The sequence below is a fragment of the Hippocampus bargibanti genome, linkage group LG13 (assembly GCF_051943395.1).
Source record: "Hippocampus bargibanti isolate YZ-2025 linkage group LG13, ASM5194339v1, whole genome shotgun sequence".
Lineage (NCBI taxonomy): Eukaryota > Metazoa > Chordata > Actinopteri > Syngnathiformes > Syngnathidae > Hippocampus > Hippocampus bargibanti.
The window spans coordinates 18,841,253-18,853,566 of NC_142746.1; the positions used below are offsets into that span (position 1 = coordinate 18,841,253).

The 12,314-nt window shown below is 40.9% G+C and overlaps 1 protein-coding gene across 2 annotated transcripts in view; it reads right to left on the bottom strand.

Annotated features, from left to right (window-relative positions):
• Positions 1–1,321: 1,321 nt before the first annotated feature.
• Positions 1,322–12,314, bottom strand: part of adgra1b (adhesion G protein-coupled receptor A1b) — a 102,760-nt gene continuing 91,767 nt past the window's right edge. For both annotated transcript variants that reach the window (XM_089012117.1, XM_089012116.1), the window contains 4 exons: positions 11,941–12,064; positions 8,065–8,210; positions 3,272–3,367; positions 1,322–2,826 (listed from right to left, as the gene is read on the bottom strand). In XM_089012117.1, the coding sequence (XP_088868243.1) occupies positions 1,416–2,826; positions 3,272–3,367; positions 8,065–8,210; positions 11,941–12,064 (1,777 nt within the window). In that variant the 3' untranslated portion in view covers positions 1,322–1,415. The remainder of the gene's footprint in view (positions 2,827–3,271; positions 3,368–8,064; positions 8,211–11,940; positions 12,065–12,314) is intronic.

The window sequence follows — 12,314 nt, forward strand, 5'->3', positions numbered from 1 at the left end:
CTGTAGGTATTATATATATTAGCATATTTGACAATAAAGCTGACATTGACTTGAGTGAAAATGACAAAAACCTTGGCACTGGAGTGGACATATTTTTTGTACATTGTCTGGCAGTGAATGAGTTAAGAATGATGACAACAAATAATAATGAGGAAGTTCTTTAAAATTTGGTTTTGGTTCATTTTATCAGGTTTCAGACTCAAAGGGTAAAAAATATCCTGTAGTGTGTTACCTTTGAGCACAAACACGCATATCCATACATACAACCATTCAATTTATTTTATGTGTACAAGTACAGTGATAACTTGGCTTACGAACTTAATTGGTTCCCAGACAGAGCGTGTAAGGCGAAAAGTATGTATCCCAAAAATTAATTTCCCATAGGAAAGCATTACAATGAGAATAATCCGTTCCCAGGTCCCCATAAAACACAATTTTCTACTTTCTAATTTTCTAAGCCTTAAAACTACACAAAATATACCTTATTTGATGTATAATAAATGTGCTACAGTATTATAATTAAAGAAATAAACTGTACTATATAGTAAAGTCATTTTATTTGCCTTTGTGATGGTCGATGGCTTGATGGAATGGAGTGGTCGGGTTTCATCAGCATTAAACACTTGATGAGGAACGTAACCTTCTTTCACCATCTTGCGGAATGATCCCTTGTAGGTGCTTTCTCTGTGATAATTTTATCTAGTTCCTCATCAATTGTATTCTGTTTAGCTGGGTTGATAGCTTTTTGTATCAAGTGTACAGATGGCTTGTGCGGGTTGTTTGTGGAGCCTGATTGATGAGATATTTTAACGTTGCAGTCTACACGCTACCTTTGAACTATCAAAGTTGAAACTCTCTCACTGCCTATCTCTTTAATGTTTACCCCCCCCCCCCACGCCTCACTGCTGCGTTCTTGACCAACCACGTGGCTTTAATCAAAGACTGGGGGCGGGGAATAGAGGACAAAAACAGTCGGCTGCCATTTTGTTGTTAGAAGAACGGGCTCGTCGCGAATGACACATCACTCATTGAGGCAGCTCCGTATACGAAAAAGTTCGTATTCCAAGGTAAAATGTTCATAAATTTAACGTTCGTAAACCGAAAAGTTCGTAAGCCAAGGAGTTCATAAACCGAGGTATCACTGTATCAGGAGTGATGGGAAAGAATGCTAACATCCTGTGTTTATCTTTTCACATGTTCATATACTTATCTTGATGAGATCAATTGTTTCATGAATGGACGTTCTCCCGGGAGAACTTTATATGGCAACTTTCTGTCCAGTAAAGGATCACATATACAAATATGAGGACATTATCCCACAGATGTTTACAAGTCTTTAATATTCAGGGAGACAAGTTTTAAATTTTTTTGTGGTAGTTTTTGGTGGCATGACATGGCCCTGCCGCCATCGCGGACTACACAGTAGTTTCATTCTTCCAGGGTCCAGTGCGTATATTTCCCGTACTGTCCGAGCTATAAAGAAGTCCCTCGTGCAAGCCCCCCTTTAGAATCCCGTTCTGATTGGATGGATTCTGGGGATACGATTGTCTGCCTGGACCGTGCATTTCCAAATGATGATGCGCCATTGGCTCCTCGTCGTCCACTTTACCGCACCCGCATAGAAACACCCCCGCATCGGCTGCCTCTGACGGTGTACACAAGGAAGGGAAAATGTCCGCCTTGGCGCAACACATGTGCCGATGGCAAGGATTATGACACGAAAGCGTGTCATGCGCCACCGCGTGGCACGTATGATGCCCCTCGTGGAGGACCTCGTGGACCTGATGCGGACATGTGTGGATGTGACGCTCATGGGTGCTGTGGGGGCTGTCGGTGTGCGAGCTGTGCACGCTGGCGCCATCGACATTGGAGGGGATGTGGTACGCGTATTCTCTTTCACTCCCCGGACCGCAAACGCCGGTTGCAGACCTGCGGCTAAAATGGCGGTTTTTAGTCCTGTTGCTGCTTTTCAAACACGGATGTAACTGGATTCCTGGCCGGTAGCTTTCAGGATTAGCATGAAGCAGTACATGCGTAGCGGTAGGTTCCTCTTCCATGAGTTGCTGACTATGCAAGGCAGCGCAACATGGAGTCACAGGTGACGTTAGACAGGTGACGTGATTTTGTGCCGATGGAAGGCCAGCGTGTTTACAGTGACCGACGCTGGCATGACTACAGGTCATCATCACCGCCTTACACGGCGACTCGTGGTGACAATGGCCGTGACCGTGGCCGTGCGAAGGGGTATCTCCGTTGACGTTGACTTTTGGTGGCGCTTGGTTAGCCCCAGATGAGCTGCTGGCTTGCCTTCCGGGACAACAAGAACACCAACAATGCCAGACATCGTCCCGTTTGGCACAATGATGAATGAGGATGAAGAGTCCAAGCGTGACAGAAAAGGCACCGTACAAGCAACTGAAGATCATGTCCAGGAAATGACCCTGCGATACGGCCAGTGCGCCGAAAGTCCACGTGGCTAAGAAGAGGAAAAGCGTGAAGGCCGCTGTGCGTAATTGGGCCTTGAAGGAGTGCTCGTTCGCCAACAGAGCGGGATTAATTGGAACCCCCGGGCAACCGGCGGGGCAGTGGCTCCCGGTAGGTTGGCCCGTCGGGGCGCCGGGCTCGGCTGCCTGCTGGCAATGAGTCGGCACGTCGACGGAAGCCAACCTTTGTTGCTCTTCTGTTAACTGCTTCAGCTCATACTTTTTTTCAGGGTGGCGCCGCAGTTGGATGAAGGTACAGAGGAAGTAGATGCAGGTTACCAGGACGATGAGGGCCACGGGACCGAAGAAAGCTCCCAAACTTGGCTCCCAGGCCATCCAGCAGCTGTAGCAAAAAATGAAAGTAATCAGAAAAGCCATTACATTAACACGCAACACAACAATCCATCATAAATAATAATAATAATAATACAGTAAAGTCTCGCTATATCGATATCGGATATATCGATAGTCCCGGTTATTTCGATACTATTTCTATGCACGCAAGGAGAAAATTACATGCGCGCAGGGTCGGATATATCGATAGTCCCGGTTATATCGATATTTTTCGGACTCCCGAGAATATCGATATAACGAGACTTTACTGTAATAATAATAATAATAATAATAATAATAATAATAATAATAATACATTTCATCTCTCTCTAGGTCACTTTACAGTCACAGGATAAGTTTTTCTTTGGGTGAGCAGCGGCAAATTAGGGTTGCGCGTTATACATGTGTGCGCGTTATACTCGAATAAATACGGTAAGTTCAAGGTGTGAACTTACTACGGCGTTTGCTCCCCGCTTCCATAGTTGTCAAGACTGACAGCTGCGGTGACCCCACAGATGATGAGGGGTACTCCACCACTCACTAAATAAAATCTGGAAAAGATGAGGAAATAATAATTCAGAGAAAGTTAGGGCAGGATTGATGCAAAGTCATATTTACAAATTATATTTTTAATGTATTTTCCGGTGCTTAATGCTCACTCAAAAGCCTTCATTTTCTTCAAACGATGACACTGCGACTTATACGCATGTATGCCTTATATGTGAAGTAATATTGAGCCATAACAGGTCTCGCAACTACTGTCTATCACGGTTTGCAAGGTGGTGATGGCAGTTGTGGATCCCAAAAAGCAGGCAGGAGGGAGCAGTAGGTTGTATATCAGAAGTTGAGTTTATTAAAATAAAGTCAACAGGAACAAAAGCCAAAAACATTAAAATCATCTGAACAAAAAAATAGTATCAAAGGAAAAACCAAGAGTAAAAGTCTGCCAAGATGAAACAAACGCATGCACAGCGTACAATGCAATGAATGCACTGCACAATGCATACAATTGCATACAATGACCCGACGCCGAATATTCGTGCCGGGATCCCTTTTGACTGCCACTGATTGTAACGACCAGCACCTGTGAGGCTGCAGGCAGGGCTGACAGCGCCACCCTTTGGTCGCCAATCAGATCATGACACTGTCAGCAGCCACTGACTCAATTTCCCGTCATACAAATAGTGCGTAGCTCCAGCCTCTACTTTAGCGCCTTCATGTGGTGTGCCTTATATTTGGAAAACCTTTATACATTTATATATCATATATGGAAAACCTTTTTTCATTCATTGAAGGTGCGCCTCATAATCCAGCCACATGCACCAGCATTCACTCAACCCGGAATAACTCAAATAGATAGAAAGTTAGCTAGCTAGATAATAGATAACTAATAGATAGCTAGCCAGCTCATCCATAAAGATGTGAAGTTCAGGGCATGGGGGGGTAGGGAATGCACCATTCAACCTAAAAAAATAAACTCTACCATAACTCCAAAGCCAAAGTCCTTAGCGATTGAGCTCCATTTAATAATATCACGCATCGGATTATGTTGAAGCAAATCAACATTTTCCAGAAAAAAAAAACTACACTTAAGTTTCGATTCACTTTAATTGGTCATTACTTCATTCACCATTTCCTTTTTTTTTTTTGCATTCAATCCTCCTGTGAAATCAATGTTACACTTCCTCAGGGTGAAATTGAGGCCGTGAATGCAAAGATGCTATCACATTTAGCTCTTTTACCTCCAGGGTAAACATCTCCACACACGATGATCGTCTGGCATTAAGCGAGTGTTTAATCATCTGTCATTTCTTGGCTGATAAGAAAAGCTTTTAATTGTAAAATGGGAATGCCGTTGATGCGTACATCACAACAACCAGGGCTAAAAATTATGAAGCGAGAACAACGCTAATCCCCAGCAGCTCCCTCTTCACCGTGTCCTTGTGCTTTCCCTTTGCCCCCGCCATCCACCTTCATCCCTAACACTATGCTATTTCCTCTTCCATCCTGTTCAATTTGGACCTCTGTCACTGCTCTAACCTTTATAGCACTCCATCTTCCTCCTTTCTCCCCCCCCCCATGTCTTTTCCATTTCACAATATGTCTCTTGTCATATAGGAGATATCCTATTTGACAATCAAGGTGCTTGTCTGGGTTCTTGGGACTTGGTTGGTAGGGCGAATTAGGAAACTGTGGTTGGTGATGGTCTTCGAGGAAGCGTTCCCTGAGGAACTCCCATCCCCCACCAATAGAAAGCCTTTTAGACTGCAGCTAACCAGTCACGTGTAAATGAGAGTGGGTGTTGAAAATGTTAACATACCGGATTTACTGACCCTCAAGCTCAAAACATGACTTCCACATGTTCACATTTTAAAATGTGTAAAAAGAGTGCACATTCAACTGTGTGTGAGGAAAAAACACAGCACAGACGCAAGTAAAAGGACAGTTACAAGGATGCATGGGGGAAAAAGGTGGCTAGTTTGCTCCCTTGAGTCTGAAAAGGGCTGCCAAATTCTATATTAAAAGTATACGAAACTGATTGAAATAAACATAATTTTCAACTAAATAAGCCTTCAAACTACACACAATATACCTCATTTTATGTATAATAAATGTGCTATGGTATTGTAATTAAAGAAATAAACTGTACCGTATAATAAAGTCGTTTTATTTACCTTTGGATAGCTTTTTGCATAAAGTGTCTCAAGGAGCTCTGGGTTGTACATTTTAGAAGTTGTGATATTGCAACAGCAACATATGCGGGCAGACACACTAGAAACTTCATTAATAGCAGGTTCCCTTGCTTGTAGGTTCTCTTCAAATTAGACAGATGGCTTGTGTGGGTTATTTGTGGAGCCTGATTGATGGGATATTTTAACCTTGCAGTCTACACTCTGCCTTTGAACTATGAATAAAGTTGAAACGAGTCCAAATTTCACTGTGTTGTCTATCCATCTGCTCATCTTTTCACTTTTTTTCACTATTGTTTTTTTTGTTTCAAGCTCTGTCGTCTCCCTTTCGTGTGTGTGTGTGTGTGTGTTTCTGTAACTCCTCCCCCCCGCTCACTGCTGCGTGTGTCTTCTCCTTCCTCTACCACGGATCTTGACCAATCACGTGCGGCTTTGACAGAAGACTGGGGGCGGGGAATAGAGGAAAAAAAAAGCCAGCTGCCATTTTCAGCTCCTTCTTAGGAGCTCCAAGAACCGGCTCGTTCGCGAACGACACATCACTCATTGTGGCGCTCCGTGTGTTTCCCGAAAAATAGTTCGTATGCCAAGATTATATTCTCGCGACTTTAACGTTCGTAAGGTGAAAAGTTCATTAGCTGAAGCGTTCGTAAGCTAAGGTATCATTGTATGAGTTATACATGAGACCAACGGTAATCATCAATGTTAATGATAAACAGACAAAAACAACAACAGTGACACCAGGTATATTCACCGAATGCTAATGACTTGCAAATGCGGTGAGGTATTAAACAACATGAAACGCAGCAAATTTTGGACCAAAATTGGCTAGATCAGCCCCAAATAGCTTTGATAATGTGCATGCGAGAGATGGTGATAGCAAAATGGATGAGGCAAGGGGAAGGTGGGGAAACGCAGGAGGAGAAATTGATTTGTCTCCCTCCAGCCGCTAAGTCTTATTGCATGAGGCTGTCTGACAGGCACCATTACAGTCAATCACTACGGATCAACATGGATGCAGTGCCGCATGACCCAAACGCTTGGCCCTGGACAATTGATCTCATTCGCAAAGCAGTGCATGACGACAGTGACTGCAAGTTTTGTTTGGATATGGCCAACCATGAAGGATTTGCTTTGAAAAAAAAAAAAAAAAAAAAAAAAAAAAAACGCTTGAGCCAACGAACTTTTTGCCTTACGAATATTAAATTCATGCCAATATAATCTTGGCATTCGAACCAGTTTACGGGAAACACGGAGCGCCACAATGGCCGGCGGACTAGTTTTCGGCGGAAGAACACCAAACCACATGGCCGAACAGCGCCACCATGGCTGCCGGACTACTTTTACACACCCACTTTCTTTGAGTGCAGACGTGGTTTGTTATCGAGTTGAGTACTTTTGCTACTATGGGACCGAAAAAGACCCCACCGCAGGCTCGTGTTCAGCCGAAGAGGACATAAAACAAAATTACGGTCAAGCAGAAGAAGATCATCAAAAAACAAAAACGAGGTGTGCGTTTGTGTGACTTAGCGTCCCGGTACCAGTATGCTAAGTTGACCATTGCGACGTGTGGCTAAGGGTGTTTCTGTGTTGTCTAAGCAACGGTCTCAGGCAATAAAAGAGGTAGAAAAACTTCTGTTGATTTGGATGAACGAAAAGCAGCTAGCAGGGGACCGTGTGAGTGAGGGTATTATCACCGAGAAAGCATGGCAACTTCACTCGGATGTCAAGAGGCAACTACATCAACGACCATCAAAAAGGTAAATAAAACAACTTTATTATACTGTACAGTTTATTTCTTTAATTACAATGCAATAGCACATTTATTATACATAAAATAAGGTATATATTGTGTAGTTTTAAGCCTTATTTAGTAGAAAACTATATTTTATTGGGACCTGGGAACGGATTATTCTCATTTTAATGGTTTCTTGTGGGAAATTAATATTTGGAAGACACACATTTCGCCTTACACACACTTTCTGGGCACCAATTAATTTCGTAAACTGTGGTATCACAGTAATATCTTTGTGGCTGCTTACTTTACAGCATTGTATTTGCTATCAACGGGGAGCTTGTAGCACACGTGCACATTTCACCAAAACGCCCTTGATCCACTGCTGAAAAGGACGATTTGATCCTCTCCTCTTTCACTACAACTGCTTCATACAACAAAGAGGGTACAGAAAGTGTTTAAGATTGAATGACTGTGTCTTTGTGATGTCATATTTTTTTTTTTTTGTGTTTTTGTTCTTTTGACTTCAAGATGGCTGCCTTACTAGCAGCTCCTTTATTTACTTTTTCTAATTCTTCCTTTCCTTTCCTCTTCCTTCCATAACTTTGTTGCTGTGAAATGTAAAATCTCTCCATTGCTAGAGTAATAAAGGCTAATCCAATCCAATCCGTATCGGCCATTATTGACAACCAATTGCTTTATTGCGATGAAGAAAATTCAAGATGGAGCAAAAATAGTCACACGGAAACACACAAGGACAAAAAATATCCACAGAACAACACCAATCAGTCAAGGATGAAGAGAATGGCAGGTAAAATCGATGTACCTCAACAGTGGCTGTTTAGGGGGTCTAGGCGGGTCACCGTCTTGGCTCTGTAGAGGCTTCTTCGTCACCTGCTTATAAATGTTCCTCGCTGTCACCCCGAGCCACAGCATGGTCGCTAGAGACGAATAGTGCAGCACAAGCCCAACCTGAAACGATAAAAAAAAAATTAAAAAAAAATGGAAAATGCCTACAATTATTATCATGACTTGTCAGAACTTTTGCTTGTGCATTCCGCACGACAACCGTCAGGCACAAAGGTTAATGCCTTGAACATATAAAAGAAGAAAAGTGAAGGAAAAGCACTTCTCATAAATATCAATGTCACGCCAAGGGTGTCTTTTTGACTGCTTCCCTTCCAGACCTTAACGTTTTGGCGTCCTTCACCAAAGAGACGATGGAGCACAACAGAGTGAAAGGGTTGAACGAGTGCAAGGTTGTTTGATAGCATTTTGGCGCAGTTTAACATTTGGATAGTGAGCAGTTCCTTATCAGTTACGCTAGAGGACATCAAGGTTGAAGCCAGAATAACAAATTAGAATAGAAATGATTGTCACGTTGCCAACGATCCGTGTAGAAACTGTAATGCGGACGCGCACTTTCTTGTTGGAATATTCATAAATTACATTTGAATGGGAGAAGTGATCTAACTTTGTGAAAAGGCTTTGACAGTACATAACGATAGAGTGAAAGGTGGAAAGGGCATGGAAAATGGTTGGAAAATAAGTCATTCACTGCCAGACATGCAAAAAATGTGTCTACTCCAGTGACAGGGTTTTTGTCATCATTGATAATAAGAATGAGAATAAAAATAAAAATAAAAATAAAAATAAAAATAAAAATAAAAATAAAAATAAAATAAGAATAAGAATAAGAATAAGAATAAGAATAAGAATAAGAATAATAAATTTAATTTGTAAGCGCCTTTCAAAACTTTCAAGGTCACTTTACAGTCACAGGATACGTTTTTTTTTGTGGGTGAGCAGCGGCAGACACACGCGCCAGCAGAAAGCTAGCCAGATAGCGAAAAGCTATCCAGCTAGATACCTAGCCAGCTAGATAGCTAATAGATAGCCAGCTAGATAGCTAATAGATAGCCAGTTAGATAGCTAATAGATAGCCAGCTAGATAGCAAATAGACAGCAAAAAGATAGGTATCCAGGTAGGTAGCCAGTTTGTGATGTGAGACAATCTCTTTTCATCAGTGGATGCTACAGCTATCCAGCTAGATACCTAGCTAGATATCTAATAGATAGCCAGCTAGATAGCAAATAGACAGCAAATAGATAGGTATCCAGGTAGGTAGCCAGTTTGTGATGTGAGACAATCTCTTTTCATCAGTGGATGCTACAGCTATCCAGCTAGATACCTAGCTAGATATCTAATAGATAGCCAGCTAGATAGCTAATAGATAGCCAGTTAGATAGCTAATAGATAGCCAGCTAGATAGCAAATAGACAGCAAATAGATAGGTATCCAGGTAGGTAGCCAGCTTGTGACGTGAGACAATCTCTTTTCATCAGTGGATGCTACAGCTATCCAGCTAGATACCTAGCTAGATAGCTAATAGATAACCAGCTAGATAGCTAATAGATAGCCAGTTAGATAGCAAATAGACAGCAAATAGATAGGTATCCAGGTAGGTCGTCAGCTTGTGATGTGAGACAATCTCTTTTCATCAGTGGATGCTACAGCTATCCAGCTAGATACCTAGCTAGATAGCTAATAGATAGCCAGCTAGATAGCTAATAGATAGCCAGTTAGATAGCTAATAGATAGCCAGCTAGATAGCAAATAGACAGCAAATAGATAGGTATCCAGGTAGGTCGTCAGCTTGTGACGTGAGACAATCTCTTGTTTAGTTTGCTTGTACCAGATGTGCAATTTCCACCATGACATCTCTGATCCACTGGTGAAAAGGAGGCTTTGATTCTCTGCTCTTCCATCTAGAACTGCTTCATGTCACAAAGAGGGTGCAGAAGTGCTTACGATTGTATGACTGTGTGTGTCGTGCGTTGTGTCACGTTATCTTTTTTTGTTTTATTTTGTTTTGTTTTTACTTCAAGATGGCGGCGTGTAAGTGGCTGCCTTCACAGCAGCTCCTGTATTTTGTTTTTGCTGCTGTGAAACGTACATTTCTTTACTGTGAGACAAATAAAGGCTCCTCTAATCTAATCTAATATAATTTTAGGAGATTACCGTATTTTCCCGCGTAAAAGTTGCACCCAAAAGCCTTCATTTTCTTCCAAAGACTACTCTGCGCCTTATATGCAGGTTATATTTGGACAATTTTTACTGTAGATATTTACATATTTATATTTAGAAAACGTTTTTTTAATTAATTGAAGGGTCACTTTATAGTCCGGTGCGCCTTGTATAAGGAAATTACACCATTCATTGGGTGTGCACCTTATACACCAGAAAATACTGTATTCAAATCCTAATCAGGGCTACCTTGTAGTTCTCATCACAAATCCTATGTGACTTCGTGGCAGCATTTTAATGATGAGAACTCTTTAATAACAACTTTAGTCAGTCAAATGTAGGTCACATTCAAAGTAAAATTAGCAGATTTTTAATGGCTTATTTAACTTTGCTCACACTCACTGCACAACCCCTTTAATATTTAATTTAAAATGGGTTCAAGGCCAGCATGGGATAAAACACCTAGAAAACTTGAAGGTATCCAGTCATATAAAAGATCTATCTATCCTTTTTTTATCGTGACGGATACAAAAAACAAATCTGAGGATCTAATTCAAGTCTATAGCTAATTTTATGCTTTCAATGCCGTGTTACATATCTGAATTGCGCAAAATGAGACTTAAATTGGGTCACATTAGTGCAGTGTGTATATTTAGATCAAGAGCTGGAGAGACAACTATTCACAGATTCAAATATACATCACCAAAGGCAATTTACACATTGTAGTATTGATTATTAATGATTTTTTTTTTTCCTGCCATCTACTTTATTTGAGAAAAGAGCCTTTCGTGGTAATTTTTCACCATGTCACGATATGTTCTGGGCAAAGATAGATGAACAGCAATCTATTTGTAGTTAATAAGTCATTTTATGACAAATTTAACTCATTGACTGCGAGATGATGTGCAAAAATGTGTCCACTGCAGTGCCAGGGTTTTTGTCATTGACACTCGAGTTCCAGGACCCGCAGAAAATTGAGTTTTAGGACTACATAAACATCCAATGCGGTGTAAGAAACCGTACAATCTCTTCTTTCATCAGAAACAAATAGTTAATTCCTAAATTATATGGGTCTGGAGTTATATGAGCTTGAAATGAGGGCAGATGTCCAAAATACAATGCAATACATTCATATTGGTTTATATAGCGCTTTAACAAAAGCGGAAGCTGGAAAAAGAGAAATGCTGCCTTGTTGAAGGGAAAAAGCGCTTTATCGGCACCCAAGCAAGAAAAAACAAAACCCAAACTAATTCGGGAATGGCGCTCTGTCATATTTTCAATTCCCAAATAAAATCCGGAATGGCAGTGAATGAGTTAAGCGCAATTTGGTATGTATGTGATTTTGAAAACGCATAATTTTGGAGAAACTGGAAGTAAAAGAACAAAGTGCAAGTCATAATGTCCTCACAGCTTTCAATTTTGTCTTTTTTTTTTGACATCATTTCGCAGATAAAACACAGATATGGACGAAAAAGTAAAATAAAATGAATTTACTCCAGATTTGATATTTCAATTATATCAATTAATAGTGAACTTGGACCAGGACTGTGATTTTCTAACTATATAAAAATCAAAGACTACTTAGAATGTTGATACTTCAATATACATCCCACATCACGTTCATGATCTTTAATAATAAAGCAAACAAACAAACAAAAAACAGATTGCACTTACTGCTTGACATATGATGGGATATTTGATTCGATTGATGCCACCGGCAAACACAGCAAAAGTCAGAGCCGTATGGAAGCAGAAGTTGAGAAGTATATGCCATCCCTTCCGACTGATGCGGATTGCACTGCCAAAAAGAAAGATCAGGAAATAGAAAATTAGCATGTCTCAAAGAAAAAACACTTTCATCTTCTAGAACCTTCAAAAGTATTCTAATTTAGTGCAATCGAAATTAAACCTCACACCAGAGCTACTAGCGACATTTTAGTTCGCTGACGAAGCCTCTCGGATGAGAAGCGAAACATCCGACACCTTCAAAGAAGTACAGATGACGGCTGAAGAAACCTTTTCATCACTGGTTTAGTTGTTAAAAGTGT